A 26,541-nucleotide genomic window follows, 5' to 3' on the forward strand; every position below is an offset into this window, starting at 1 on the left:
TGTCGCGTCGATAAATGGTGAAAAGCACAAGGGGGCGGTGGGGAATTAGTGTGAGGAAGATTGTCTGTGTGCCCGCCTCCTCCCCAGGCCATGAGTGCAACGCCCAGCAAACGAGTGCCAAATATGGATGCGGTATATATGAGGGCCAGCCTTCCTTTACCGAACGGTTCCTCTCCTCTGGGCTTTCTGGTTCCCGTTTCCTTCTTTTGATATTCCTTTATGCAGCCTTGTAGGCGACAATCACCTGCAGCCACAAGCCGTCCCGTCTTGTCCCGGTTTACTGTCCTTCACATCCCCGTCGACTTTGTACATACATAGGCACATCAACACCAACCGGGCAGGGAGATCACCGGCGCGAATCTCGGCATTCTTCTCGACCGCAAGGTCGGGGAAAGAAAGAGGTCCACGCTAAAGAAACTGGATTCGGGGATTACTACGATTTGGGCGGGCAAGGGACAACAAGCCAGGCGCCATGAGATTACCACCACCCGAGGTCAGAGCCAGCTGGCCTCCAGCCAATTATGAGAATCCTGAGACGAGAGGTCCGGCTCTTCTGATCATCCAGCTCATCATGCTTCCCATCGCCCTCATCGTTCTACTCCTCCGTTTCTACGTCCGTATCAGCATCATGGGCAAGGTCGAATCCGACGATTGGTTCATGGTAGCCGCCGCTGTATGTTTTATATGCCCCTATTCTCGGAGTAGCTTTGGCAGGATCTGACCGTTTTCTGACCTGACTGGTACCTAGCTGTGCGGAACGGGAGTAACAGTGTGCGTCATTCTGGCATCCTCCCTGTACGGCTGGAGCCTTCATATCTGGGATCTCAAGTATGAGACCATCGTATCCAACCGCAAGGTGTCCATGGCCGTGCAGGCTCTATTTGTCTTCGCGACCAGCTTTGCCAAGGTGTCTATCCTGATCAGCTACCTCCGTCTTGCGCCCCAAGGGTCGTGGTTCCGAAAGCTCACTCGTGCGTTGTTCTCTTGCCGTTCTGGTAGTACGTTGGTCGTTGATATGGTGCTGACATGACCACAACAGAGGGCACCATTGCGTTTGTCGCCCTGTTCAACTCGGCCTTCATCGTCGTCCTCTTCACCCAATGCCGGCCAACATCTTCCTACTGGAACATCATCTTCAGCAAGTCAGACTGCGTCCCCGAGGGCCCGCCGCTCATAACCCAGGCGTCCCTGACCGTGTTGTCCGATTTCTTGGTCTGGATTTTGCCACTGCCGACCTTGTACAAGGCCCGTCTCCCGCTCTCGCAACGCATCGCGCTCATCGTCCTATTCTCGTTTGGGGGCGTGGTTGTCATTGGGGCCATTTTGCGACTGTACTGGATCTGGCATGTGGTGGAAAGGACATACGACGTGACTTGGGAGGGGTTTCACCTCTGGATCTGGACGGCCGTCGAGGTGCATTTGGGAGTTATTTGCGGTTGTGTGCCATGGTTGAAGTCGCTGGTCAAGTTCTGGAAGAACGGGGGCTCGACGGCGGCGGGATATTCCCATAACCGAGCCGGGAGTAGGAGTCTGGGCAAGATGACTGCGGGCAGCAAAAAGGGGAAGCTGAACGGGGAAGAGGAGGGTGCCGATTTCAGGTGTGATCGGGGGGCTGTGTTTCGGATGGTGAGCGTCAATGGCAAGAAGCTGGACGGCGATGCGTACATGGACCTGGACAGCTACGACGGCAGCAGTACCGCGAAGCTGGACGTCGAGGCAGAGCAAGGCCCAGCTGCCCGGAAGTAGATTGGCAGAACGATGCCTAACCACCTGTTGTAATTAAACACCGACAGCGTCAATGTATCCATCCTTGTTATTTTCTTGTTTGTTTTTTGTTTTTGTTCACAGACACTACCCCAGATTGCCGGCGCGGCAGTTGAGGCGGCGGAGAAGTGGAGGCTCAAACGGCGCACTCGCTAAAAGAGACCGAAAAGGAAGTGACCAAAGAGGAGGGGCGTCAACCCTGCCGACCCTGCCGTTGAGCCATGGCCGGGTTTCATTGCCGATGGAGCTGTGTTGCATCGCTCACTGAGAAATCGATAGCCGACCTTCTGGATGAGGCCGAGTTTGCGGGCGCACAGAAGCAGAGTCTGTTCACTGTAACTGTGTCATCTCACCTCCAAAAATCAGCACATGTCAGCCATCATGGTGAGCTACGACCACACAAGCTATCCGTGCGTCAGGATACATACCCCGCTTTCTCGGCGGGGAACTGGGCCTGGCCTCATCATTGTCTCTGGCGACGACTATGAGGTGCACGACGACCGCGTTAGCCAAACACTGGATCCGCACCCGACCAAGAAATGGGCAGAAGAGGGATATGCGGTGGCCGAGGTGGGGGTAGGTCTGGTCCAGAGGGAGCAACACGATCGCGTCGACAGAGTGCTTGAGCTCAAGAACCAGCTCACCGAGGCTGTTGATAAACTGAGGGCGACGCCAGAATGCCAGGGCGAAGAAATTGGCTTGATTGGTAGGTCATGGCCAAGCCGTCACAGAGAGGCTCATTTGTCGTCTGGAACAAGACTGACTATGGCATCGTAGCATTTCACCACGAGCACATCTCCCGGCATCTCCTCGATGCTGTCAAGGAATTTCCTCAGATCAAGGCAGTCATCTTTTATGGCTGGTCACCAAGCGAAGCATCGCACGTCCCGGTTCTTGCCCACCTGGCTGGGAACACTCGTCCCAGCAGACATGTTCCGGGGGTGACCATCTACACCTACCCGTCTGCCAAAGACCACCTCTTTGCTCTGCCAAGTCATGCATCATTTTTGGCGAGCGCCGTCTCCGTCTCCCACACTCGCTGCTTGTCTTTTCTCAAGCCCAAAACGAAGGGCCCATACTTTGACCTGGAAGCTATATGGGACGAGCACACGCGGTTCGAGTTTGAAGACCGCAGTGTGGAGGAAACAATGAAGACGATGGTGGATGAGCCCTATGTGAACCATGTGCCCACCTTGACGGGTGGCATCGGGCGAGCAGCCCTGACGAGGTTTTACCGGGACCACTTCATCTTCAGCAACCCCGACGACGCCAAACTCGAGCTGGTGAGCCGCACCGTGGGCATTGACCGGGTGGTGGACGAGTTTCTGTTTCAGTGCACTCACACCAGAACCATTGACTGGCTGTAAGTTGCATAGTGGCCGAAGCAAGACAAGCACAAGGTGAAAAGAGGCTGACGATGAGACCGAAGGATCCCTGGAATTCCCCCTACCGGAAGGAAGCTGAGTGTGCCCATGACCAGCATTGTCAACATTCGCGGCGATAAGCTCTACCACGAACACATTGCTTGGGACCAGGGAACGGTTCTTCGACAGCTCGGGCTGCTCCCAGAATATCTGCCATTCCCAGGGACCCAGTTGGAGTACCGTGTGCCGGTGGCCGGTATAGAGACGTCGAGCAAGATGGTGGATGAGAACTCGTGTGCTTCGAATGAGATGTTGGACTATCAGGTGAGGGAGGTGAGGGAGGTGGGGGAGTAATTGTCGGTAACAAACACGTCATTGTTGTCTGCACGTACAAGAAGAAAGAAAAATGAAGAAAACGAACAGCCGAAAATACATTGTTGAAACGCGCACAGTGCTAGGCAGTGCGCGTAGGAGCGCCATGTAGGGCAAATGGCTGGAGTCTAAACTGTGCCGTTCCACAGTTTTGTATAGCAGAGGTCACGGGTCTGGTCACGGGCTCAGGCCAAAGTGGGCCTAGCTCGGCATTCTAAGTTTCCACGACCACTCGAAACTTTGCAAAATCGGGAAAGCTTTCGACTCGACTTGATTCGATCTCCGCTGTCACCAACTTCTGACGACCGCACACATTACACCCTCTCTCGCTCCCCACCTGCAGCATTGCCACTGGTAGCTCCAGCACTACGATTATTTTATTCTGTAGCCTCCTTGTCGACTCTCGACTCTCGACTCTCGATCCCCGACCCCGTCAATCCCTCAAACAACCACCACCAACCACCCCCTGGCCATCCAGCTCTCCGACGACATCAGACATCATGCCTACAGGCCTGTCTTCCAGCTTCGCCTCTGCCGCCGCCGGCCAAACCCGAGATTCCAGAGGAAACGGACGAGTCGACGCGGGACGTACTGGCGGGAGCGGTGAATGGTAAGATGATCAGAATACATACATGCTACGTGACATCACCCTCGTGCCTCGAGGCTAATATGGGGTGCCAGGCCGCGCTCGAATGGGACTAGGACTTTCCGCCGACCCTCCACCACTCCCTTCAACCAAAACCTCTCGTCCAACCCCGCCGATCTCATGCAGTCTTCCGTTTCCGACACGCCTTCTTCGTATCCAAACAGCCAGCCAGGCTTTGGGGAGGGGGCCGCGAAATACACCAGGGAGGAGCTGCTCGACATCTTCAATAGTATTGAACCCGCCAAGATGGATGTCTCCAGTCTTTTGGAGCCGAATTGGAACCCGGGCCATTTGAACGGTAGCCAACCCTCTGCTCGTCCATGGGGCAAAAGTGGCGACTCGGGCCATGCCCCACAGGATCCCAGCGTGTGTTGGGACGCAGATGGCAGTGTCAAGCCCATCGGTTTAGAGGACATGACCGAGGAGGAGCGCCTCATGTTTTCGACTGATGTGAACTCGACCATGAAGCCACCTCAGCCGAAACAGCCCCAAGAGGGGAGCACCCCTCAAGGCGGGGGCATCAACGGTCGCAAGACGTCTGTGAGCGCCTCGAATTACCCTCTCGCCTCCCCGTCGACCTCCCGCCCTGTGACCAGGCGTAGGGAGACGGCTGACACAAACCCGTTTCCATCTGCGTCTGTGGCCTCGCCGACAGCCTCTCGCTTCTCCCGGGATGAGTGGTTTCCCCGCCGCAACACGGCCGAGGTCAAAGAGATGACGGATGAGCCAGAAGAGGACCACAATTTACGCGAGGCTCCGGCCAAGAATCAACCTTTTGCACTGCGTGCCAACACAGGCGGTCCGACTGGCTTTGGCAGTGCTAGTTCTCTCTGGGGCCCAGGCACGCCCACCTCGAGTTCTGGAATCGGTGGTGGGGCATTTGGCAACTTTGCCATTCCCACGCCCACCACTGCCGAGAAGCGCTTCCCATCTTCGGGCGGGAGTCGACTTGCGCACCTGATCCCGAAGGACTCGACTGAGAGCGCAGCGCCCAAAGCAAGTGATGCCGCCAGCTGGCGTCCTCGCCAGCGGACTGATACAGACCCGTTTACGAACCGGGACGATGGTGCATCTGGCAGTGCAGCTTTGGGCGGGGCTCAGGACAACAGTCCGCCTCTGGCCTCGGCCCAGCCGCTGCGCGGCAACAGTGTTTTCGACACCCCTGTGAAGGGAAGCGCCGGCGACTTTGGCATGGCTAATCTGCGTCTTGGTGACCGTGTGGATGGACATGGCCCAAACAGTCCCTCGGACACGAACCCTTTCCGCAGCCCCACTGCGGTGGACGGCCGCGAGGAGCAGCAAGACGACCATCACGACCGTCAACACCACGATATTCTCCGCAACAACCAGCCCGGCCCAGCCCCTGACAACCATTCTGGCTACAGCACGCTTCCTCGTTCTTTCGGGGCTACTGGCCCCTTTGACGGCAGCGATCGGAGCCAGACCTCTAGTGTCGGTGCCAAGGGCTTCCCCGCTGTGAACCATCTGGGCGGTTGGCCTTCTGCACCCTCTGTTGGCACTCCCGATCGTGATCGATCTTTCAACCCGTTCGGACCTGGCATTTTCGGGCCCATTACCGATCTCCCGTCCCCTGGCCTGGGCGGTCTCAACAGCGTCTTCGGCGTGCCCACTACCTCGAGACTTGCCCGTGGAAAGCTCGAGTCTCTTTTCCCGACAGCCATGCAGGCTCCAATCCACCCTCACGACCAAGACGGGCTCGCTGATTCTATCCCTGATCTTCGTCAAGCCAATCCTCTGGGTGCTATTGGCCGTGGTGCCATTGGTTTGCCCCGTGAAGCCACTAGTCCTGTCCGGGGCAACCGGGCTGCCTTTGAGGATATGTATTCGACTCCTGACCAGACCCGTTCTCCTTTCTCCGCCCCCGATCAAGACCAGCAGGGTCTCACGAGCACCGCCCCGGGCCAGTCATTCCCCACTACCGGCGGTCCTTCCTTCGTCTCTGGCCAGGCTGGAGGAGATCCGGGCTCGGTCAGAACCATGGTCATGCCGGACAGGATGCGCTGGGTTTATCTCGATCCCCAGCAAGTAGTTCAAGGGCCCTTCAGCGGTCTCGAGATGAATGACTGGTACAAGGCGAACTTCTTCACGCCTGACCTTCGGGTCAAACGGCTGGAGGATCGTGACTTTGAGCCTCTTGGTCAGCTTATCCGGCGCATCGGAAACTCCCGGGAGCCTTTCCTCGTGCCGCAAATGGGTATCCCTCATGGCCCTGCTCCTCCCGCTGGGGGCTACGGTCCTGGAGTGTCTGATCCTGTCCCGCCTCTTCAGAACGCCTTCCCTTCCTTCGGCCGCACCCTTACCGCTGCTCAGCAGAATGACCTTGAACGCCGTAAGCAGGAGGAACAAATGTATCATGCCAGAGCGCGAGAGCTGGCTCAGTTTTCCCGCCATCCCCTCCAAACCTCTGTGCCCAGCACGCTCCAGCACCACTCCAGCATCCACAGCCTGCAGAGTCAGCCCAGCTTTGGCAGCATGACGTCTCCCATCACCATGCCTCCTCAGCCTCCCATTGGTCCCATGGTTCCGGGCGCCCCTTTTTTTGATTCGGGTGCTGGCATCGCCTCCGGTCCTGCGCAGCCCCCCATTGGTCCTTCTGCCGACCTTTTTCCTGCGGATCTGAACCTCAGTGAGCGCCAGATGCTCGCCAACATGCAGGCCACCGGGTCACTGCCGGCCGTTTTCCCCTCGCAGTCAGGGGGTGCCAATGCTGCCGATGGTGGCCTCCAGAGCCAACTGCCTCATGTCGACCAGCTTCAGCAAGACTCCGAGGGCTTCAAGGACAGGCTCCTCCAGTTTCAAGATCTCCGCTCTGAGCGTGATGCTGAAGAGGCGGCCGCCACTGCCACTGCCCAGGCCCGCAAGGTCATCGACGAGGTTGTCAAGCAAGAAGAGCCAGCGCCGGCTGATTCTGCCCCCGCTCCCATTTCAGCTCCCGTGCCCGCTCCTGCTGCTCCCGAGACTCTCGTAGCGGCCCCCGAGCCCGCTGTCGCCAGGAAGGCTGCTGCCCCAGCCCAGTCTGAACTGTCTCTGACCGAGAAGGTGCGTAAGACGCAGGCCGATAACGCCAAGTCGGCGCAGAAGCCTTCTGCTTCTGGCCTTCCAATGCCCTTCCCCCCCCCGCAAAACGCCCCTCTGCCTGCTCCCACGGCGCAGCGTCCTGCTTCCAACCTCCCTAGTCAGTATGGCGATCGGTCCGCCTCTGGAACTCCTGACACGTCTTCTGAGGGTGCCCCTCTTGCCCCTCCCCCTACCGCTCCCTGGGCTCCTCAGCCTGGTGCTGAGGCTCACAAGGGCCCAAGTCTGAAGGAAATTCAGGAGGCCGAGGCCAAGAAGGCTGCCAAGAAGGAGGAGGCCGCAGCCGCCGCTAGACGCGCGGCACTTGAGCAAGAGACGGCAGCTCTTCTGGCGCGTGAGAAGGCGGCTGCTGCTGCCAGTATCGGTCTTCCTGCCACTAGTACCTGGGGTACCGGCTCGCCAGTCAGCGCGGCCAGTGGCAGCCCCTGGAAGCAACCCACGGTCGTCAAGACTCCCGTGTCTGCCAGCACTCCCTCCAAGAAGACTCTGGCCGACATTCAGCGTGAGGAGGAGCTGCGCAAGCAGAAGGCCAAGGAGGCTGATCGCCAGGCCAGCGCTGCTGCCGGTGCCGCTCTTGGCAAGCGTTATGCCGATCTTGCCAGCAAGACGTCGTCGCCCGCTGGTATTGCGCCCGCTGGCCCCGCGACACAAGCCATGACTGGAGGTGGATGGTCTACTGTGGGGGCTGGCGGCAAGGTCAAGGTTCCTACGGGTCCCGCTGCTCAGAACCGGTCTGCTAGCACCACCGGCATCAAGCCCTCGGCCACACCGGTTGCGCCCAAGGCCACACCCAAGCCTGCCCAGACATCGCTCAAAGATGCCAGAAACCTTGCCCTTGACGAGTTCAAGAACTGGGTCCGCCGTGAGCTGACGCGTGGTGCTATCAAGGAGGGTAAGTCTTGACTTCTTGTCGTTTCTTTTCTGATGTTCACGTTGCTAACTGAATGCGTGCGTAGCCGACGGCCTCACTAATACTTTGTTGGAAATGCCGCTTGATCAGCCCGATATTATCTCGGACGTTGTGTACAGTTGCGAGTACACTCTGAACGGCAAGGACTTTGCCATGGAGTTTGTGCGCCGCAAGAAGCTGGCGGACAAGGGCATCATCGAGAAGGACTCGACGGTGGCGTCGATGCCCAGCGATGCCAAGATGGTCAGCAACAACGGCTGGAGCGAAGTGGCCAAGAAGGGCAGCAGCAGTGCGCAGGCTACAAAGGAGGAGGCGGCGGTGCCTGGCTTCCGTGTGGTCCCCAGCAAGAAGAAGGGCAAGAAATAGGATCCTCTCGCCGCTGACCCCGCTGACCGTGTCGACGTTGGAGCCGAGAACTACTTCAAGGCGCTGCAGTTCAAAGGAGGAATGAAGTAACAGACGGAGGGAAGGGGGGGCGGGGGGCATGATGGGTTACATGCAGTCCGTTTTTGGTGCATCTCTTGTTGACAGCGTAGCCAGTTGGCATGGCAAGCCCTGAGCGAGTATTACATGTAGCAGTAACTGTGTTGAGTATGTAGCGCTTGCCTCGACACCAAAAATATGGAGCGAGGAATAGTTATTCCGAATGTACGTTGGTTCGCCATCTGCGTGATTTTGTCATGACTGTTGGAAGATATGTTGGTTGGGGGGAGGGCAGCCGTATGCAGATAAGGAAGCGCAAGGCTGAAGTTGGTGCCCCGGGGTGTCTTATGTAATCCAGGGGCTCACCAAAGGTAACAACCCCGCCATGGCTACACAGTGTGAACGGTGCGCCCCACTTTATTTTTGAGATCGCAAAAATGGAGGGGCACAAGTGGGAGGTGGTTTTCCGTATCATACCCTTTTGCACCACACTTTCCTTTTTTCTTTTTTTTTCCTCTTTCCTTTCACCGGATTGGAATAGGATAAAATCATTTCACAATGGGGTCACAAAACGGCGATACCCCCGTTTCCTCCTTGCCTGAGCTTGTGGAGCAAGGCAAATACCTCGAGGTTTTGCTGTCTGAACCAGGCAAAGCGCTGATTCGGAGCTATGTCCACCAGCAGCAGTCGCCATCACCACCACCACAGGACCAGAATCACAACAGCAACAGCAAAATTGTCGGACTAGCCGCTTTTAACGCTTTCTTGCAGGGGAATGTCACCGGCCCTGTGCTTGACGACACCCTCCTCTCTCGGGTCGAGAAAGCGTTTGGGACGACTGAGAATGAGAGGAAGGATCTCGCGAGGAGATGCCTGGCGGAGCTGCAGGTAGATGGCGTGGGGGTGTACGCGTATGTCCCGCTGTTGGAACTTTTTGGGTTGGCGAGGTGGGTTTTGTTGGGGTTGGGCGATGATGAGAAGGAGAGGTTGAGGGTGAATGTCTGGCATTACAAGCTCTTGACGGAGCCGAGTTTGGGGAGCGGGAGCAGTTTCAACAAGGGGTTGCAGTGGTGTGAGGTGCCCAGTTTGAGGGCGGAGATTGAGCGGGCGCTGGAGGGGGGACAGGAAAAGGACGGGGAGGCGTTGGTCGAGAGGGCCATGGTCTGGATTATGCTTGGGCAGGAGAAGAAGGCTAGGGGGGTGCTGGAGGAGGCGAGGAGGGAGAGGGGGTTTGTTTATACGCTTACTGGAGCTTTGGGTAGAAGGACGAAGTTTCAGGAGAGGAGCACGAGTCAACTTGTTGTTTTGGCGAGGAGTAAGGGGGCGTTTGAGAGCGGGGGTGGGGAGGTGAGGCCCGAGGGGCTGAAGTTGAATGATGATACTTTGTTGGAGGAGTTGAAGTTTGATAAAGAGGGGGGAGAGACGGATATCGGGGAGAGGGATGATGAGAAGGAGGATGTGCCGGTGGAGTTGAGGGATATCAAACCGGATGAGCAGCCGCAGCTCGCGCCGCTGGATCAGATTATCTTGTTGGCGGAGGCCACGCTCAAAGATGCGTTCTCACCGGCGGACACTTTGACCTCGGAGGAGGTGTTGCCTTTTGCGGTGAGGGTCATCTCGGATCAGGGCAAGACAAACTGGCAGATTTATACGCATGCGCTGCTGGTGAGGTCGAGGATTGAGGTACACAGGAGCAGGACGATGGAGAGAGGGGTGCTGCAGATGCAGGCGGTGGTGGATCAGGTCGTTGTTGATACCACACAGCCGGAGCGTGCCCAGACGCAAGAGGAAAAGGAGGGAGGGGAGGAGAATGGGGTACCGGAAATCAAGGTCTCTGTGCATGGCGACGAAGCTGCCCCCGTCGACAACAAGCCAAAATCCTTCTTCCCCGCCGCCAAACCGTCAGAGACAGCACCTCCAGAAGTCAGATTGCAGTACATTCACACGTTGAGCTCGCCACCACGATGGCATCTGGAGTCAGAGCTGGCCTACTCCTGGGCTGGTGTCGGATCGCTGGTGTCCGCCATGGAGATCTTCAAGCGCCTTCGCCTGTGGGCAGAGGTGGCACTTTGCTATGCCAGTAATGCCGCGAGGGAAGACGAAGGCGGGCGCGGAAAGGATGGAGAGGCCAGGGCAAAGGCTATCCTCCGGTGGAGGCTATTCAACAAGACGGGAACCGCCCCTGAGAACTCGGAGCAAGACGCAGACGAGGAAGACGTGGACCTTGACAAGATCAGAGAGGCCGACTACCATGGCCCCCAGCGGACGCCACCGCCCTCCAACGCCCCTCGCCTGTGGTGTCTTCTTGGAGACCTTGAGAACGAAAAGAAATACTACGAGCGGGCCTGGGAGATTTCGGGTCAACGATATGCCAGAGCCCAAAAGTCTTTAGGAGAATACTACTTGCAACAAAAGGATCTGCTCAGCGCCCGAGATGCGTACAAACAGGCGGTGCACGTCAACAGGCTGAGCAACGAGTTGTGGAACCGTCTGGGAGACATCAGCTTGCGCATGGGAGAGTTTGCCGATGCCGCTGAGGCGTTTAGCAGAGCCATCTCGTCCTCCGACTCCAATGGCGGCGAGGATGCCAGGACGTGGAGTAACCTTGGCAGCGCCTTTTACAGTCTCTATGTCGAGCGGGTCAAGGAGTTGAGGCAGCAAAACGAGAACGGCGTGTCAGCCGAGTCAGCAGCTGTCCCTGGTGATGATGAAGACGAGGAGACGGTTGAGAAGAAGGAGGCAAAGGACCCAAAGACTTTGCTGACCCAGTCGTTGCATGCCTACAAGAAGGGGGCTTCGATTTCGCATGACAACTGGCGCATCTGGGACAATGTTATTACCCTGGCCTCTCGGCTGCGACCGATTGCTGTCCAGGAGGTTCTTCTCGGCTTGCAGCATGTGGTTAGGATCAGGAAGAGCGAGGACGCGGTTGATGTTGATGTTTTGAGGCTACTGCTCAACGAGGCTGTGTTGTCTGTGGAGAAGCCGGCTGGAACGGGCATCTACGACCCCCCTCGTGGATCGACCGAGAGAGCGGTGGTGCAGTTCTTGGAGACGTCGATTGTTCCCCTGACTACGGCCCGTTCTGAGTTCTGGGAGCTCATCACCAGAGAGCGAGTTTGGAAGAGAGACTTTGCGGGCGCCATTGACGCGGCTGAAAAGGCCTGGCGCGCTGCCATGGGCGGTGCTGGCGGTGGCCTGCTCCCCGGTGCCAGCAGCACAGGGCCTGATGGGAAGAGCAGGAACTGGTTGGAGGACAAGGATGCGTGGGCTCTCGTTGTCGAGAGAACAGATGAACTGGTCTCGGTCCTCGAGAACTATGGCGAGGAGGTTCCCGAAATCGGGGGCAAGTGGAAGGGCAAGGCTCGGTTGGCCGTCAGAAGTGTCATGGGCAAGGGCAAAGAGGCCTGGGAGGACACGGAAGAGTGGGATAGACTCAAGGGCTTGCTGGAGGGACTAAAGTAGGTAGAGCGGAACCTCGAAATAAAAGATAAGATTTGTGAGCACTTTTTCTTGTCTCGAGATCGGCCTTTGCCATCTCCAATTCATACTCGTACACCAAAACTCATTCATGCACCAACGCTGAACCCGAACGACCCGTCGAACACATCTGCCTTGGCTGCTTCGATAGCACTTGCTCTCATCCCCCTGAGATCATGGAAGCTTGGCACCCTGTTGGGCTCATAGAACGTGAGCAGGTTGGTCATGTCTTCGTCCGTCATCTCACACATCTCCTCCCAGCTGTACCTGTCGCTCACGTCCTTCATCCAGGACATGCGCTTGGGGCCCTCCTCGGGCTTGGGCGCAACCTGGCGCAGCTTGACGCGCAGCTCGCCAATGGCCTCAATGGCCCTCCCAGCATTGGACGGCAGTTGCTTCGCAATGAAGCGTCTGATCATGCTCGCCAGCCTCGGCCCCTTGCCATTGGTGGACACCATGATCTGTAGTGGTCCATCGCGGTGCACGCTGCCAAAGTAAAAGTCGCACTCGGGCGGGACATCGGCAATGTTGGCCACCAGGCGCTTCTGCTTGCACAGCTTCCAGATCTGGGTCGAGGCGGCAGGATCGTCGATGGCTACGAGGACCATAGACCAGTCCTTGTCGTCGAGGTCCGAGGGGAGGAAGATCCGGTCGACGTGGGTTACCTGCTTTTGGGCGACACGATACGAGACTTCGGCGTTCAGGCCGCTCGAGGGACAGATGACGGTGACGACGGCATCGGCGTTGAGGAGGTGGACAATCCGTCCTGCCGCTACCTGGGGAGATGTTGTGAGATATTGTACAGCATAGAAACAAAAGGCAATAGCTGTCACGCACCTCACCGCCGCCGATGACAAGGACAGGTTTGCCCTTGACCTGCCATGCAATCATCAGGCTCCCGCCGCCCTGGATGGCGGGGTACTTTTCCTGCGGTCGTGATTCAGCCATGCCGCCGTGTGTCTTTGCGGTCGCGACGATGGTGATGGAAGCACGGAAGGGGTTGGCAGCAGAAAAGAAGACATGGCGATGGCGAGATGGGTGGAAAAGCAGACGAGATCGAAAGCGCCATTCAAGAGTCACCATTGGTCCCGTCCCCAGGGCATCCCCGGCCCTCCACCGCTTTCTTTCTTTTTTCCGTGATGGTTGCTAGGGGCCCTGTGGACCTATCGATAAGCCTTACGGATAGGTAATGGCGCCTGGGAATCCTTGAGCACTGGGACACGGCAACCGTGCAGCCCGCACTTGCAGTGCAGCACACAGCACACACTGCCCTGGAGCTGCAGCTGCAACCCTGCCTGAGGTCCATCCGCTACAGAGTACCTAGGCCCGGCATCCCCAACACCCGACCCCGACCCCGACCCCGACCAACAGGAACAAGCACTCAGCATCATGCCCGTTCCTGGGCTCTCCAACATCACATTGCCAGCAACGATACCTTATCGCTATAGGGCTAGCATCGCCGCCCACTCGGCCCTCAGGCGTGCGACGGGCAGCATCAGCATCACCGACATAGGCACCGCAACATGTCGGCGCCCCGGAGGCTGGGAGGTGGCCGCATCCTGGGCAGCGGCAGCAAGGGGCTCGCCCCGCCCTCGTCGTCATCCTCGACTCCTGCTCCAGGAGGTGCCAACCCACGACGGGCCAGCGCCAACACAGCTCGCGCCGTGAGCCCATTCCCGCCCTCGGAAAGCAGTGTTAGCGTCGGCTCGTATCATTCGAGACTCTCGTCTCCCAACTCCCTCTCGCCGCCTTTGTCCAGCACGCTTCCGCCCTTCGCCCAGGATCTCGTCTCCCATGTCAGCCTCGCCGGTCCCTCGAACCGCGCCTCCAGCAGCGGAGGGCTGGTTTGCCCAATATGCAACGAGGAAATGGTTACTCTGCTCCAGCTCAACCGCCACCTAGACGACGTGCACCAGGAGCTCCCCGAGGCCGAGCAGGACGAGGTCAAATCGTGGTTCGACAAGCAGGTGCTCAAAGCCAAGCGGTTCCAGCCGCTGTCTCTGATCAACCAGAAGCTACGCGGCATGGACGTGTTCGAGTCCAACGAAAGCCAACCTGTCTCAGCGCCGGCAGCCCCAGGCCGGATTGCAGAAACTGTTGTCGATCCCGAGGAGCTGGTGACGAGGAAACACTGGCAGAGGTCATCGGGCAACGACACATGCACAGACCCGACATGCGATAGGAAATTGGGACCGCTGAACGGCAGCGTAAATTGCAGGAAGTGCGGGAGGTTGTTCTGCGAGGAGCACACAATGTACCAGATGAAGCTGTCGAGGTCAGCCAACCACGAACCGGTCCGGGGCATCTGGTGTCGCGTGTGTGAGACGTGCTACAAGTCGAGGGGGGGCTACAATGACCACAATGGTGTTTCACGAGACCATACGGCGGACTTTGCTGCCGTGCGTGCCAGGAAGGTGGAGAGGCAACGCCTCGAGGTCCAGAGGCTGGAGAAGAGGTTGACCAAGCTGACTAGGCTGTTGGCCGAGGGGCCTCAGGACGCGGGTGTCAACTCGGCGTTGCTATCACCGCTCGGCGGGGCAAAACACATCAGAAAGACTATTGAGCAATCTGTGGTGGCTTGGGAAGAAGATGCGTCTGTGGCGAGGTGCCCGTTCTGCAAGCAAGAGTTTCGGTCTTGGACGTTTAGGAGGCATCACTGCAGGATATGTGGCAGGGTTGTGTGTGCGGATCCGGCGACGGGGTGTTCGAGTGAGATTGGATTCAATGTCGCAACCCGCATGTGCTTGCTCGTCCGATGGCTCAAGAATCTGTGCTAACTGTTCGGCAGCAACCGCTTTGCCCGCAGCCGAGAAGCCAACCGGTGGTGGCCATATCAGTGTCGATGTCAGGATGTGCTGCGACTGCAAAACGACCATCTTCTCACACCGAGATTTTACTGATTCGATTACCCACAAGCCTCCGGATCAGATCGCGTACGAGAACCTACGCCAGTTTGAGCTGGGCATCCGAAACATGATGCCAAAATTTCACAAAGCACTGGTGGCATTGCAGCCGCCTGACGATAACAGCAACAAACCACCGCCAACACACGCCGAGATCCAGCACGCTGCCAGCATTCGCAAGCGCCTCACATACTCGTTTCGCCAATATGGCGAGGCAGCAAAGCGCATTCAGAACATGCCCACCGACAGCCCTACGCAACGGGTGCTTCAACAAAAGATTTATGCCGCTGCTTCGGCCTTCATGCACACCAATATGCTTCCCCTGAAGAGCTTGCCATCTATTTTGAAAGCCAGCGGGCCAGGCCACCGGCGCTTGCTCTCCAACGGGCCGTCGCACTCGCCCCTGCGAAACGGTGAGTCGGCCACATTCGATGCCGAAACTTCCAGCGTGGGAGGGGCGAGCGAGGTCAGCACCGCCGTGTCGGCTCTCGAGACAGAGGAGAAGGAGGCAAAGGAGAAGCTGATTGTCTTGGAGGAGCAGCGGTTTATGGTGCACGAGATGCTCAATCATGCAAGGGCGGCGAGGAGATTCGAGGAGGTCACGGCGTTGACCAAGAACATCGAGGAGCTGGACAGGGAAATTGAAGGCTCAAAACGAACTGTGGCCGATGTTGCGGAGAAGTTCCAGGGGCTGTATGTTGGAGGAGCATGAGGCGGCGACAGAGAGGAAGGATGAGTATTTAGCGGGCATGGCTCGGAGTTTGGGAGTCATCTTTTGTGCCAAGGACAGCTGGTTGGAACGAACCAAAACATGGGAATATCAATCTACGCTTCGGATGTTCATCGCAAAGCCGGGGCGATCTTGGCTTGTCGATGTCAAGCAGACCCCACTGCTGTCTTTTCGAGCTCAAAAGAGCGGTTGACAGACGGGGTGGCACTGTCACGGCTAGGTCAAGACACAAGCTCGAACTGCCCTGGCGTACGAACGCGGCGTCTGTCCGTCTGCCCAAATTAGCGGCCAACCAGACTGCAACCTCCGGAGCTAAACATCTCGGACACAACTATCTGGCCTGTTTTCCGTTCTTGCCGCCGTCTACGTATACTTTTGCATCCCCAAAACCGAAGGCAAGACCCTGGAGGACCTGGCGTGCCTCTTTGCCCACGGCGTAGGCCACTGCCGCCAGTTTGCCTGGCAGGCGCCCGAGACCGATGTTGGTCGGCTGGCTGAGATTGACGAGCAGAGACACTGGGCCAAGAACAGGGAGTTCCTCCGGAGAGAGGAGGCGTACAACAGGAGGAGGGCCCGGAGGTTTGTCCATGTTTGAGTCCGTGGTCAAGTCTCGCGAGTGGACGACGTTCAAGGACTGGGTATCGAGGTGTCTGTCTCGCCGGACGAGGCCGGGGGAAAAGGTTATGTCTCCTGGGCTGCCCCAGGGTTCTTGTGCCTCTGCTACTTCTTCCGCTTCTGTTTCGAGACGGACGTCGGTGGATGACAAGACGAATGTGGTTTGCGAGTCGTTCGCCACGGGTCTGGAAGAGCGGTATGGCGAGGATCAGGCAAGCAGATCACGAAAGAGCTTTATCTTTAGTGTCATCGGGAAGGGGAGGCGGGCGTCCAGCGTGGCGCTTGATGGGTCTACTGCTAGCTCGCCTCGGGATGGTAGTGCGGCAGGTTCGGTGTTTGGAGCACAACTTAGTGGGAGAGCACTGGTTCAGGATGGCGGTGATCTGCCAACTCCTTCCTCGAATCCTTTGCAGCCGGGCCACCAGATGGGAACGGCGACCCATTGTGACGTGGAGGATGCCTCGTCGGAAGGAGCGGTGTCACCTTGCACGCTGGTTCCTCCCAGCGGTAAGAAGCAGAATTTGCCCCTGGCTGTCGTGGTTGCAGAAAGTGGTTTTGTAAAACAAGGGGTGGATGGAAATTGACTGCTTAGATTGATGGAATGGCCCATCGTGGCTGACTTTGGCGGTAAAATAATTGACCACTGTTGGATACTTACCTATCACACAAAGACCCGTGACTCGTGATTCTCTTGCCTCTAAAGGAAAAGGAAAAGAAAAAGGGAAGAAGGAGAAGGAGAAGAAGAGAGAGGACAGGCGTCTGGGCAATCGTGATAGGGGTTAGGGTTATACACCGGAGATGTCATTGTCACCCCGCCAAAGTGGCCAGTTGATGGATGGAATCGAGGAGGCCAAACTCTGAGCAATATTCACCAAAACACATCTTCAACAGTGCCTTCACGCGCCGGTTACGAGTCTCCATCATCCATTCACATTACCTTTCAGTCATTGTGATTCCCCATCATCTTCCGACGCGACAAAATGCCACCCTCACCCGCGCCCACCATATCCCCCCGCGCCAATCCAGACCACTCCAACATCACAATCTCCACCTCCCCAACCGACGACTACCGCCCCAGGTACAGATTCTACAACAACACCTTCTCCCTCCACCGCGTCTCCCCCCTCTACCTGGGACCCGAGCCCGACCACAGCGGCGGCGCCGACCCTCCCCCCATCACCATTGGCCCAGCCCAGCTCCGCCTCGTCGCCCAGCGACTGCGGGATGTGCTTGTCGGGGATGTCACCCGAGGCGTGGAGGTCGGTCTCACAGCTGCAGACAGCGACAGCGCCAGCAAGATCGCCAACAGCATGGGCAGCCTCGAGGTGGTGGTGGTGAGACCTGTAGAGGCGGCTGATTTGCTCGATGTGAGTCTGGAAAAGATGAAGGATCAGTACCGGCAGGACGAAGGGAGCCAAGAGCTGGTGCGTTCATGGCACGCGCTGGAGGCGAGGGTCAAGGGGAAGCTGGGGTTGGCGATAGAGCTGGTGTATGAGCATTCGATGGGCCTGGCGTTTCTCTTGCCTGACCTGTCCAAGTCGTCGGCGCTGGCGCCTGGTGCGGCGGATGATGAGACGGGGACGGGCCGGTTTCTGTGGCTGCCGGTCATGTTGATGAGGATGCCTGCTCCGGTCAGGGTGGCGGTGACGCAGTTTTTGGAGAGGGAGTTTGACTGCAAGATTAGTCCGACCAGGTTTGGGACCAGGACGATGGTGGGGGGGTTGGAGAGGTGGATGGAGACGTTGGAGAGGAACAAGAAGGAGCAGGAGAAGGATCTGCTTGTAGCGGTGGGGTTTAACACTGTAGCGATGATGCCGAGGCAGATGGTGGCGGTGGAGGGGGGGAAGGAGGAGTTGAACAAGCCGGGCTTGGCTACGATTGATGTCATTATTCCGTGGAGCAAACTGATCCCGTTTTGGAAGCGCGGGAAGGAGATGGAGGAGGGGGAGATGCGGAGGAGGTATGAAGAGGGGGGTGTGGAATACAAGGCTTCGGCTGTCACGTTGGCCGGAAAACAGGGGATGAGGGAGGAGGGATGGGGGTGGAGGAGCGAGGTTCACCAGCCTTTCCTTGAGGCTCTGTCAATGTACACCAAGAGAACCATCGCGATGGGACTGTTTCATCCAGCGGTGCGGATCGTCAAGGTTGGCTGCTCGGGATTCACGGCGGCCGAGGGAAGATTGAAGATCTTTCCTACGATGGACAGGGCTGGGGTGGTAGACTTGTTGGCTATGTTGTGTGAGAAGGCTGTTTCGCAGCAGCGTTGAGCGAGTGACAGAACAGCGGTACGGGGAGTGGAATTGTATGTTTCTGCGCTGACTGATGAGGATTTGTTTCGGGACACCAGCGTCAAAGGTGCAGCGTCGAATGTATTTGATTTTCAGTTTCAGGCATAAGAAAAGAGATGTCAAGATGTGACACGGTCATTCCTACATCCTTTTTATTTATGACTGCTAACTCGAGTGATCCTACAGAAAAGCTCTTACAACCTCCAGGAATGGTCGTCTATCTCATGAACCCCCTCTTGCCATCACCATCAGCATCCTTCATGGGGTTCAGCCGATCGAGCAAGCTGGGCTTCGCCTTCTCCGTGTTGACGCTGCTCGAGCCAAGACCGGTCGTGCCAGTAGTGCTGGAAATGTTCTCTTCGGACGAGGACATGGACGAAGAAGAAATGCCTGATGTACCAGTGGTGGCAGTGCTTCTGCTGGTGCTCGAGGTCATCTTGTTGGGAGCGGGTCCGCTGCCAATCTCGTGGCCGCAGCCCTGCTGATGCACACCCTTGGGGCAGCCCTCAAAGGCACCGTAGCGCTCGGAGCTTCCTCCCAGAGCACCACCCTGCTGCTTGAATTCGTTCATCGACATGGCCGGGAGAGTGGTGGTGCCGTGGTGCTTGGCCTGCTCGTGGTGGACCTCGTGGATGGGCACCGTGGTGTGGACCACTGAGGGTTGGATGGTCTCCTTGTGGATCACAGGTTGAATCGTCTCGTGGACGTGGCTGCGATGATGAGTCAGTTGGGCTGTTGCTGCAGGCGGGATGTGGGGAAAACATACTGGTGAACCTGCTCACCCTGAACGACGGGGGCGTGGCTCTGCGTGTGGGTGGTGCCCGTAACGGTGCGCTCATCTTTGATCTTGCCGGCCTCGGCTCTCAAGGCTCTCTCGGTGGCCTCGTTGTCGCGGTTGTCGAACTCGCGGTTGACGACCTTGCCGCGATTGTGGATGTGCTGCTCGGGAAGGACTTCGGTGTCGTGGATGGGCTGGACCTTGCGATGGTAGTGGTCCTGGTGGACCTCCTTGTCGATGGCGGTGTTGATCTCCTCGTGCTGGGTTGGGCGGACGGTTTCCTTTTTCACGGCGGGTGCGACCCGCTCCTCGACCGTGGTGTCGTGGTGACCTGCCTTGGAGACGAACTCGTCGACGGCTTGCTTTGCTCGATCCATGATGGTGAGTTGTTTGTTTCGGAAAGAGAGATGAGGGTGAATTGGTGTGGGGAAGTTGATGGGTTGCAATAGACGGATCATGGATGGTGGGATGGAGTTCTTATAAGGTAACTCGCTACGGGTAGAACCTGGGGCTGGGGGGCATTGTCAATGGTGACGTTGGTCGATGACCTCAACCGCCATTGCTAGTGACGTTGACTCGTCTCCCATCTTGCTCGGACTCTGGGGCAGACTAGGTTCGATGTGTTGAGCAGATGCTGGCCATCTGATCATACATTACATGGTGTAGGTTCGCGGTTCGGGAGTCCTCGGAGGAAACGGTCCTCATCAGCAAGGTAGTAAGGGTGGTGTGTTGGAGCCAACATGGCCAACCAGTCTCCAGCATACCCAACGATCGAGAGATCGGCGGATCGCCCGTATCCTCGTGCCTTAGTCCCGGGTCCAGACTTACAGGGCTATTCCTGGTTGATTGGTTGCAGTAAGGGGGGGGAGAAGGGGGGTGCTAGCCACTGCATCACCACACACCTCCAGCACAAAGATGGAAGCTATGGCCACGAATGACGCTGTCCAGTGGATCAACAACGCTTACACGCGGGGAGAACCTCCAATCATGACGTTTAGCCTCTTCCAGATGGATACGCTACGATATGTGCTCGGGGAAGATCCGATCTCAGAGAGCATGGCAACCTACGGCAAGCTATGGCAATGTCCGTTGAACGCCGGCTTCTACCACGACCTAGTCTAGCTTCATCCACCTCAGCTCCCCCCTTCATCGTGAAACATGCTCTCGTGTCGGTCTACTTTGGCAGTATAAGCACCAGTTCAAACTTGGGGAATCAATATGGGACAGAAGAGCAGTTGCCTCACGCACAAACATACCGGTTTAGGAACCGCATCGGCCGAACAGCATCGCCAGCCTGAGAACGGCACAGCCCAGGACCTTCTCAAGGATATCGCCCGGAAAAGCAAGCTCCAGGCTCGCGGGATGTCGGGGAAATGTCAAGATGGCGAGGCTGGCACCGGGAGCTCGATGCACGTAGCGGAGCAGAATGGAAACGCAGTTGGCGAGAGTGCATCAACAAAGCGGTTGAGGATCACCTCAACTGAAGATACTGATACGGAGACAACTGTTACTGCGCGTAAGTTTGTCCCATTCTGTCGTCATAAAAATTGCATGTGGCTGATAGTGTGCGCACCGCTTGTTATCTAGCCGTCGTTCAAGAGGTCGTGAAACCCCACGTCCACGAGATTCGACAAGAGGAAATCCATCGCGACATCCATGTACACACAAACCACACCATTATCCAGCCTGTCTACGATCTCGAAGCTCTACCACCGCGGCACTTTGTCCCCGACGAGACTGGAAAGCTGGTTGAGGTCAGCGAGTCAGACCTACCCGCGTGCACGGGACGAAATGCCCAATGGCACATCGCGGCTGGCCCCGTCCCCGACAAAACCAAGAGCAAGCAGGCTCTCGGGACGGCGGCGATTACCAAAACCGGGTCACCCAATAGCAGCAGCAGGGCCATGAACGACTCGGACACTTCCTCGTCGACGGATTCCGTGCCCGTGATGGAGGTTGGCCAGCAAGAAGAAGCGGTAAGAATGATGACAACCCCCCTATGATTGCGAGAAAAGACTCAACATCTGACTCGCAGTATTGCCTCGCTCCCGAGCATCAGACGCCAATTGTGCAGAAGGCTGCCGTACCAAGGTCAATAACGACGCAAGCCAATGAAGGTACGACAAAGAAAACCTCTCGACTGCCGAAACCGTCGACTGCGGGTCAAACAACAACGGTGGCTGCAAAGTAGCCAAGCCTGAGCTGCATTTGTGTCCATCTAGGTGTGTTGCGGGAAGGCTTTGTCATTGGTTGCCTATGTCTTTCTTTTGTTGTCAAAGTATGTTGGTCAAAGACACGGCGATTGTCAGTTAGTGGCTTGTTATCAAGCTTGGTGAGAGATGATTCAAGTTGGGAATGGTGGAAATTTAGACGTGTCCAAGGTAGATACCTCCCTACAGCTAGGTACATGATTCTCTTTAAAGAAAAAGAAAATGGATATAGGTAGTGACTTTCCAGTCAGATTACAGTTGTGTATGGGAGCCAATGTCATGCTTGATGATAAAAGCTGAGATATAATGATGCGACTTGTGTCTACGGTAGGTGCGTCAGTAAAGGTACCTAGGTAGGTAGCTATTGTATTTAGTCTGGGCATCAACATGTGGTAGCTAGGTATTTCAGATTGTCCTTGACAGAACTGTGGCACAATTCTCAACTCATGTAATGGCTAGAATAAAAGCAACGAGTCGTCGTCGTCGCCGTTGAGGTGGACATTTCCCGTTGCCTCCAGCCCCTCATAGTCACGGCACCTCCCTGTAGTACCCACTCCACATTGAAGCATGCGATTAAGTGATTCTCATGCTTCTCTTCGATCATCAAATAGCCTAGAACTTCCTTTTGGCACAGTTCCATCACCACACGTCACTAATGTCGTGTTGGAACAGCACAACCTCTGTTCACCTCGGGTCTGGTAAACTTGTCACCCCGTCGACTGCATCAAGTCAAGTTTCCGAGTGTCGAAGTGAGGTGGAGAACAAGGAGAAACTTGATCAGTTTTGAATACCATGCCTGTTCGAAATGAATCCCTTCGCACAAAGACCAAAAGCCAAAAGCGTCACTCCCTCTTTATTCATGAAGGCTGCTCGATCTGTGACATTTCTACATTGTTGTGAGCCTTCAGAGGATTTATACATGTCACAATGCCTCAGGGCCATCGTAACTGGGTGTAACTACCTCATCTGCTTGAATCCTGAGCAAACGGCCTTTTCGACATTTTTGTGCTCTTGCTTGGGAGGCATACCGATTGGACCTACCTTGGCCCACCTACACCTACCCATTGTTGCTTAGGTACACTATCGATTTTAAATTTGCCAGAATGGTCGACGTCACCGGCGAAGATGATTCGTACTGGTGGGCCAGATCGCCAGGCGACCTACAGATGTTTGATGTGCCTGACGTGCCGGTGCCCACCCTCAACATTCATCCGATTCTTTACGAGTATGAATACAACAAGTGGATGGAAAGGGTGGGAGCTATACCGGAAGCTGTAGTCGACCTTGACCCAAACTACAAGCCGTTACCCCCGAGGGATCTCGCGCCGGAACTTATGACGGTTCTGAGGTTCGGCAGAACACCAACTTGGCCAGAACTCTGGCGGGACGCGATCTCATCGCCCTACTTCGCTTGGCCAAACTACAAGCCCTGTCTGAGCGGCCCGATAACCTGCTTCACTTGTCTCAAGCCCCTGGACATCCCGTATGCCCAGGAGCCGGAGGGTGCTTTCGGAAACTATGACGGTGAGGCACCATTCGAAGATGCCGTGATCGTCGAGGGATGCTCTCATATAATGGGCGCCGACTGCCTCCAGGCGTGGTTGGAATCCAAATACCCAAATGATGGCCAAAAGGACTTTTACCGTTGGGTCCGCGGCGAGATCATGCTAGGCGAATGGGATGAAGACTTTCAACAAAGAATCAAACCCTATCACGAGAACCCGGCCCTGCGGAGAACTATCGAACCTGGTTGCCCCATATGTGCTGCTCCCCAAACAATCGACACAAACTATGGCACAGAAACCATGGATCGCAGCGCCGTGACCTTCAAGTTCCCCAACATTAAACGCATCAACGTGCAGTGCATTCGGTCGTACGCCGAAATGACCGAAAACGACATGCTCGTTGCTGGGTTTCCCTGGATTGTACTGCGGTCCAAGAAGAGCTATCGCGAGGAGGTGGAAAGGCAACGAGTCTACTTTAGAACCATATTAGAACAATACGAACAGCTGGGTTGCGAAACACATCCGGACGTCCCCGGCGGGCCTTACAATGCCCTGGATTACGCCTATTTGAGGAACAAGGCCTACGAACGTGTGCTCATGCTCCACGTGGGAGAGTTGCTTTATCAAGATCACCTGTGGAGATTACAAAACCCACACGTGGATGTTGACTCGGGCTCGGACGAGGATATGATGGATGTAGATGATGACGACAATAATCCACCGCCGCCGGGGGGGGGAGGGCATGGCGCTGGAAACCGTCAACAGCCACGAACACCACCGAACCGGCAACCGCGACCACCGGTGGTGCATCGACCGCCGCGGCCGGCAAACCCACCGAACCCGGGCCTGGCGCGGCCGCCGATTGTCCCACGGTGGTTGAAACAAAGCAAGCGCAATCCCAACCCCTATCCAAGGCCGCTGGATCCAAACGAGCCGGCACCACCGCCAGTCCTTCCGGCGCCGGACCCCTGGCCCCTGGACTATGACACTCCGGAAGAGCTGAACCCCCTTCGGTGTCCCTGGTGCGGCAGAGACGATTTCAAAAAAGCCACCCAAAGGCGCAAGCACGAGTACAGGTTTCATAACCGCCCTGACCTGGGAATGGCGGGAAGGCTAGCTCGAGATGACCGTCGCGCTGCAAGGAAAGACGCAGCAGACATGCTCCGAGCAGCGCGTCGACTGCAAGAACTTCAGGCAGCGGACCCACCGCAAGGGGACGAGCAACAACTTCGACAAGCGCAGCAAGCCTGGCTGGATGCGCGGAGACCACTGCGACCTGGGACGCAGCCGGATTCACCGCAACCGCCAGGAGAGGCCAGGACAGGCAGCCCGGCAGCGGAACGTGCAGGGCGACTGAGAGCCTTCTGGTCGGAACGTGCACAGCAGGATGAACAACAACGTGAGGAGTATAGGGCTAAGATACAGCGCGAAGCTACACGACGTGAGCTGGAACCACATGAAGAACTGTGGCTGCAAGGGGGTCGGGCTGAAGAGGCACTTGTAGCTGCCCGGGTTGGCCGGGAACAGCAGCAGCAGCGGTTCGGGGCAGGACGGGCTGAAGCAACAATTTTAGCTGTGCGGCGGCAGCAGCAGCAGCAGCAGCCGCCGCAGACACCAGAGCCCGAATCACCGCCTGACGATATATACGGCGTATCACCTCGCAGGTCATGAGGTAAGTTAGGTATACAGAATAGATGTCACATATCCGCTTGCTTGTTTAGCATGAATTCAACAAGGCCTGCCGCAGAAAAAGGGCGTATTTAGCCAAAAGCAAACATGTGCCGCGTCTTCCCCACAAAATGGACCTCGAAATGCCGTGTTCCAAACCACCATGCCAAGGATCACCATGTGCAAAAGCTCCGATTGGCTGGACTGATCGGGAACTGACATCTCAGATATAGCGGCTTTGCGGGGAAGTCGATCCATTGATTATTTCCCAGAGACACGAGCCGTCAGGGTTTACCGTCTGGGGTGTTCCGGCTAAGGGGGAGATCCCAGGTGATTAGAGGTACCTTACCTAGGCAGGCGGAGGGCCGATGTTGTCATCAACCGTGGAGTTTGCAACAGCTGGGAAGATGAACATACTCACCAATGTGCTATGAATCCTCGACATAAAGACATAAGACCTAAAGAACACTGGTAGGTGGGTACCTATGAAGGGAACAGTGAAAAGAGGACCTACCGTCAAAAAGGTTGACAAATGACCTAACATCTAAGGGGCGATGGGAAAGACATGTAATTAACATCAACACAACCTCGGCAATCATCCGCCGAGAAGATTACCCTTTGAGCGTTCAGCCACCCGTCCATCCGGACCCGGTCGAGGGGGATCTTCAACATCATCTCTGTCTATAAATCCTCTCGTTCGCCCCCGATTGAATGGGCTCTGAAGGTGTCAGCAGTGAGCCGAGCCTCGACCCGTCACCAACCTGTGCTCCTCTCATACCGCCTCTCAAAATGAAGGTCTCAACCATCACCCTCCCTATGCTGGCCAGCCTGGCCGCCGCCAACCCAGTCGAGCTCACCGAGCGACAATCCTGCCCCCCAATCCACATCTTCGGCGCCCGCGAGACCACAGTTCCCCAAGGCTATGGAACCTCCCAGGGGCTAGTCAACATGGTAGCCCAGGCCTACCCCGGCGCCACGCGGGAAGCGATCGTCTATCCCGCCTGCGGTGGGCAATCCCAATGCGGCGGTGTGAGCTACGAGAATTCTGCTCGCCAGGGGACCGCCGCCGTGGTCCGCGCCGTTACAACCCTCAACCAGCGGTGCCCCGACACCAAGATTGTCCTGATCGGATACTCCCAGGGCGGTCAGATCATGGACGGTGCGCTCTGCGGCGGGGCGGGCGCTACCCTCACGGGTGCTCCTCTTGCTGCCGTCAAGGCGGCTATTTTCATGGGCGATCCGATGTATAACCAGGGGTTGCCGTACAATGTTGGGACTTGCAGGGCTAGAGGGGTATGTATCGTCCTTTGTATCTGTCGGTACGTTGGAGGTGCTGACGAGAATTGCGCAACAGTTTGCTGGCCGACCCAACGGCTTCCAGTGCTCTCCGGGCAACCCGGCAATCATCCAGTCGTACTGCGACTCCACCGACCCGTATTGCTGCACTGGCAACGATGCCAACTCGCATCAGCAGTATGTCAACAAGTACGGGCAGCAGGCCTTGGCTTTCATCCGTCGCCAGCTGGATGCTGCGTAAGTTGTTGGCCGTGGCTTGGCATCAAAAAGGGGTTCAGGGGGGTTACAAACAGTAGGGTTAGGATAGCCTAAAATATCTATGACATTTCAGGAAAGCTTCTCTAGGATTGCGCTGGTGAACAATACGTATATGTACCTCTTTCGGGAGCCCGATTTAAACAAAACGCCATTGTTCTTTTATCATGATGACGAAACTCCACGTTTAACAGACCTGAGGGCGCCTAAAAACCCTAACCCTCTTTCCAACCAAATG

General features: G+C 56.8%; 11 protein-coding genes across 11 annotated transcripts; 9 read left to right on the forward strand and 2 right to left on the reverse strand.

The window, feature by feature from the left end:
• The first annotated feature begins 195 nt into the window (after positions 1-195).
• Positions 196-1,805, forward strand: QC764_300290 (uncharacterized protein). Its single transcript, XM_062945158.1, has 3 exons — positions 196-673; positions 749-971; positions 1,040-1,805. Exons 1-3 carry the CDS (start codon positions 473-475, stop codon positions 1,744-1,746), a joined length of 1,131 nt encoding a protein of 376 aa, XP_062801080.1. The 5' UTR covers positions 196-472; the 3' UTR covers positions 1,747-1,805.
• Positions 1,806-2,045: 240 nt separating this feature from the next.
• Positions 2,046-3,482, forward strand: QC764_300300 (uncharacterized protein; the record flags this gene model as incomplete). Its single annotated transcript, XM_062945159.1, has 3 exons — positions 2,046-2,470; positions 2,542-3,127; positions 3,194-3,482. Exons 1-3 carry the CDS (start codon positions 2,134-2,136, stop codon positions 3,480-3,482), a joined length of 1,212 nt encoding a protein of 403 aa, XP_062801081.1. The 5' UTR covers positions 2,046-2,133.
• A 262-nt stretch (positions 3,483-3,744) lies between these two features.
• SMY2 (kinesin-like protein) lies at positions 3,745-8,824 on the forward strand. The gene is made up of 3 exons (XM_062945160.1): positions 3,745-4,110; positions 4,182-8,134; positions 8,199-8,824. Exons 1-3 carry the CDS (start codon positions 4,001-4,003, stop codon positions 8,516-8,518), a joined length of 4,383 nt encoding a protein of 1,460 aa, XP_062801082.1. The 5' UTR covers positions 3,745-4,000; the 3' UTR covers positions 8,519-8,824.
• A 309-nt stretch (positions 8,825-9,133) lies between these two features.
• QC764_300320 (uncharacterized protein) lies at positions 9,134-12,040 on the forward strand (the record flags this gene model as incomplete). The annotated part of the gene is made up of 1 exon (XM_062945161.1): positions 9,134-12,040. The coding sequence occupies one exon, from the start codon at positions 9,134-9,136 to the stop codon at positions 12,038-12,040; it is 2,907 nt and encodes a 968-aa protein (XP_062801083.1).
• A 46-nt stretch (positions 12,041-12,086) lies between these two features.
• On the reverse strand, positions 12,087-13,205 carry MET8 (Bifunctional dehydrogenase and ferrochelatase). The gene is made up of 2 exons (XM_062945162.1): positions 12,893-13,205; positions 12,087-12,831 (listed from the first exon to the last, which is right to left on the reverse strand). The coding sequence occupies exons 1-2, from the start codon at positions 13,136-13,138 to the stop codon at positions 12,145-12,147; spliced, it is 933 nt and encodes a 310-aa protein (XP_062801084.1). The 5' UTR covers positions 13,139-13,205; the 3' UTR covers positions 12,087-12,144.
• Positions 13,206-13,578: 373 nt separating this feature from the next.
• On the forward strand, positions 13,579-15,670 carry PEP7 (carboxypeptidase Y-deficient; the record flags this gene model as incomplete). The annotated part of the gene is made up of 2 exons (XM_062945163.1): positions 13,579-14,791; positions 14,844-15,670. The coding sequence occupies 2 exons, from the start codon at positions 13,579-13,581 to the stop codon at positions 15,668-15,670; spliced, it is 2,040 nt and encodes a 679-aa protein (XP_062801085.1).
• A 1,613-nt stretch (positions 15,671-17,283) lies between these two features.
• Positions 17,284-18,570, forward strand: QC764_300350 (uncharacterized protein; the record flags this gene model as incomplete). The annotated part of the gene is made up of 1 exon (XM_062945164.1): positions 17,284-18,570. The coding sequence occupies one exon, from the start codon at positions 17,284-17,286 to the stop codon at positions 18,568-18,570; it is 1,287 nt and encodes a 428-aa protein (XP_062801086.1).
• An 89-nt stretch (positions 18,571-18,659) lies between these two features.
• QC764_300360 (uncharacterized protein) lies at positions 18,660-20,171 on the reverse strand. Its single transcript, XM_062945165.1, has 2 exons — positions 19,358-20,171; positions 18,660-19,301 (listed from the first exon to the last, which is right to left on the reverse strand). The coding sequence occupies exons 1-2, from the start codon at positions 19,825-19,827 to the stop codon at positions 18,809-18,811; spliced, it is 963 nt and encodes a 320-aa protein (XP_062801087.1). The 5' UTR covers positions 19,828-20,171; the 3' UTR covers positions 18,660-18,808.
• Positions 20,172-20,275: 104 nt separating this feature from the next.
• On the forward strand, positions 20,276-21,851 carry QC764_300365 (uncharacterized protein). Its single transcript, XM_062945166.1, has 3 exons — positions 20,276-20,885; positions 20,957-21,345; positions 21,429-21,851. Exons 1-3 carry the CDS (start codon positions 20,588-20,590, stop codon positions 21,558-21,560), a joined length of 819 nt encoding a protein of 272 aa, XP_062801088.1. The 5' UTR covers positions 20,276-20,587; the 3' UTR covers positions 21,561-21,851.
• An 831-nt stretch (positions 21,852-22,682) lies between these two features.
• QC764_300370 (uncharacterized protein) lies at positions 22,683-24,755 on the forward strand (the record flags this gene model as incomplete). Its single annotated transcript, XM_062945167.1, has 1 exon — positions 22,683-24,755. The coding sequence occupies one exon, from the start codon at positions 22,683-22,685 to the stop codon at positions 24,753-24,755; it is 2,073 nt and encodes a 690-aa protein (XP_062801089.1).
• A 436-nt stretch (positions 24,756-25,191) lies between these two features.
• QC764_300380 (uncharacterized protein) lies at positions 25,192-26,382 on the forward strand. The gene is made up of 2 exons (XM_062945168.1): positions 25,192-26,045; positions 26,107-26,382. The coding sequence occupies exons 1-2, from the start codon at positions 25,464-25,466 to the stop codon at positions 26,287-26,289; spliced, it is 765 nt and encodes a 254-aa protein (XP_062801090.1). The 5' UTR covers positions 25,192-25,463; the 3' UTR covers positions 26,290-26,382.
• The last annotated feature ends 159 nt before the right edge of the window (positions 26,383-26,541 follow it).

This window comes from Podospora pseudoanserina, chromosome 3 (genome assembly GCF_035222485.1).
Source record: "Podospora pseudoanserina strain CBS 124.78 chromosome 3, whole genome shotgun sequence".
In the NCBI taxonomy this organism is placed as follows: domain Eukaryota; kingdom Fungi; phylum Ascomycota; class Sordariomycetes; order Sordariales; family Podosporaceae; genus Podospora; species Podospora pseudoanserina.

Coding starts and splice junctions, on each gene's coding strand:
- QC764_300290 (XM_062945158.1), top strand. CDS start 473: ATGAGATTACCACCACCCGAGGTCAGAGCCAGCTGGCCTCCAGCCAAT. Junction 674..748: donor GGTTCATGGTAGCCGCCGCT/GTATGTTTTATA, acceptor ACTGGTACCTAG/CTGTGCGGAACGGGAGTAAC. Junction 972..1,039: donor GTGGTTCCGAAAGCTCACTC/GTGCGTTGTTCT, acceptor TGACCACAACAG/AGGGCACCATTGCGTTTGTC.
- SMY2 (XM_062945160.1), top strand. CDS start 4,001: ATGCCTACAGGCCTGTCTTCCAGCTTCGCCTCTGCCGCCGCCGGCCAA. Junction 4,111..4,181: donor ACTGGCGGGAGCGGTGAATG/GTAAGATGATCA, acceptor ATGGGGTGCCAG/GCCGCGCTCGAATGGGACTA. Junction 8,135..8,198: donor GCGTGGTGCTATCAAGGAGG/GTAAGTCTTGAC, acceptor ATGCGTGCGTAG/CCGACGGCCTCACTAATACT.
- MET8 (XM_062945162.1), bottom strand. CDS start 13,138: ATGGTGACTCTTGAATGGCGCTTTCGATCTCGTCTGCTTTTCCACCCA. Junction 12,832..12,892: donor TTGTCATCGGCGGCGGTGAG/GTGCGTGACAGC, acceptor ACATCTCCCCAG/GTAGCGGCAGGACGGATTGT.
- QC764_300360 (XM_062945165.1), bottom strand. CDS start 19,827: ATGATCCGTCTATTGCAACCCATCAACTTCCCCACACCAATTCACCCT. Junction 19,302..19,357: donor CAGGGTGAGCAGGTTCACCA/GTATGTTTTCCC, acceptor TCATCATCGCAG/CCACGTCCACGAGACGATTC.
- QC764_300365 (XM_062945166.1), top strand. CDS start 20,588: ATGGGACAGAAGAGCAGTTGCCTCACGCACAAACATACCGGTTTAGGA. Junction 20,886..20,956: donor GGAGACAACTGTTACTGCGC/GTAAGTTTGTCC, acceptor CTTGTTATCTAG/CCGTCGTTCAAGAGGTCGTG. Junction 21,346..21,428: donor TTGGCCAGCAAGAAGAAGCG/GTAAGAATGATG, acceptor CCCGAGCATCAG/ACGCCAATTGTGCAGAAGGC.
- QC764_300380 (XM_062945168.1), top strand. CDS start 25,464: ATGGGCTCTGAAGGTGTCAGCAGTGAGCCGAGCCTCGACCCGTCACCA. Junction 26,046..26,106: donor GGACTTGCAGGGCTAGAGGG/GTATGTATCGTC, acceptor ATTGCGCAACAG/TTTGCTGGCCGACCCAACGG.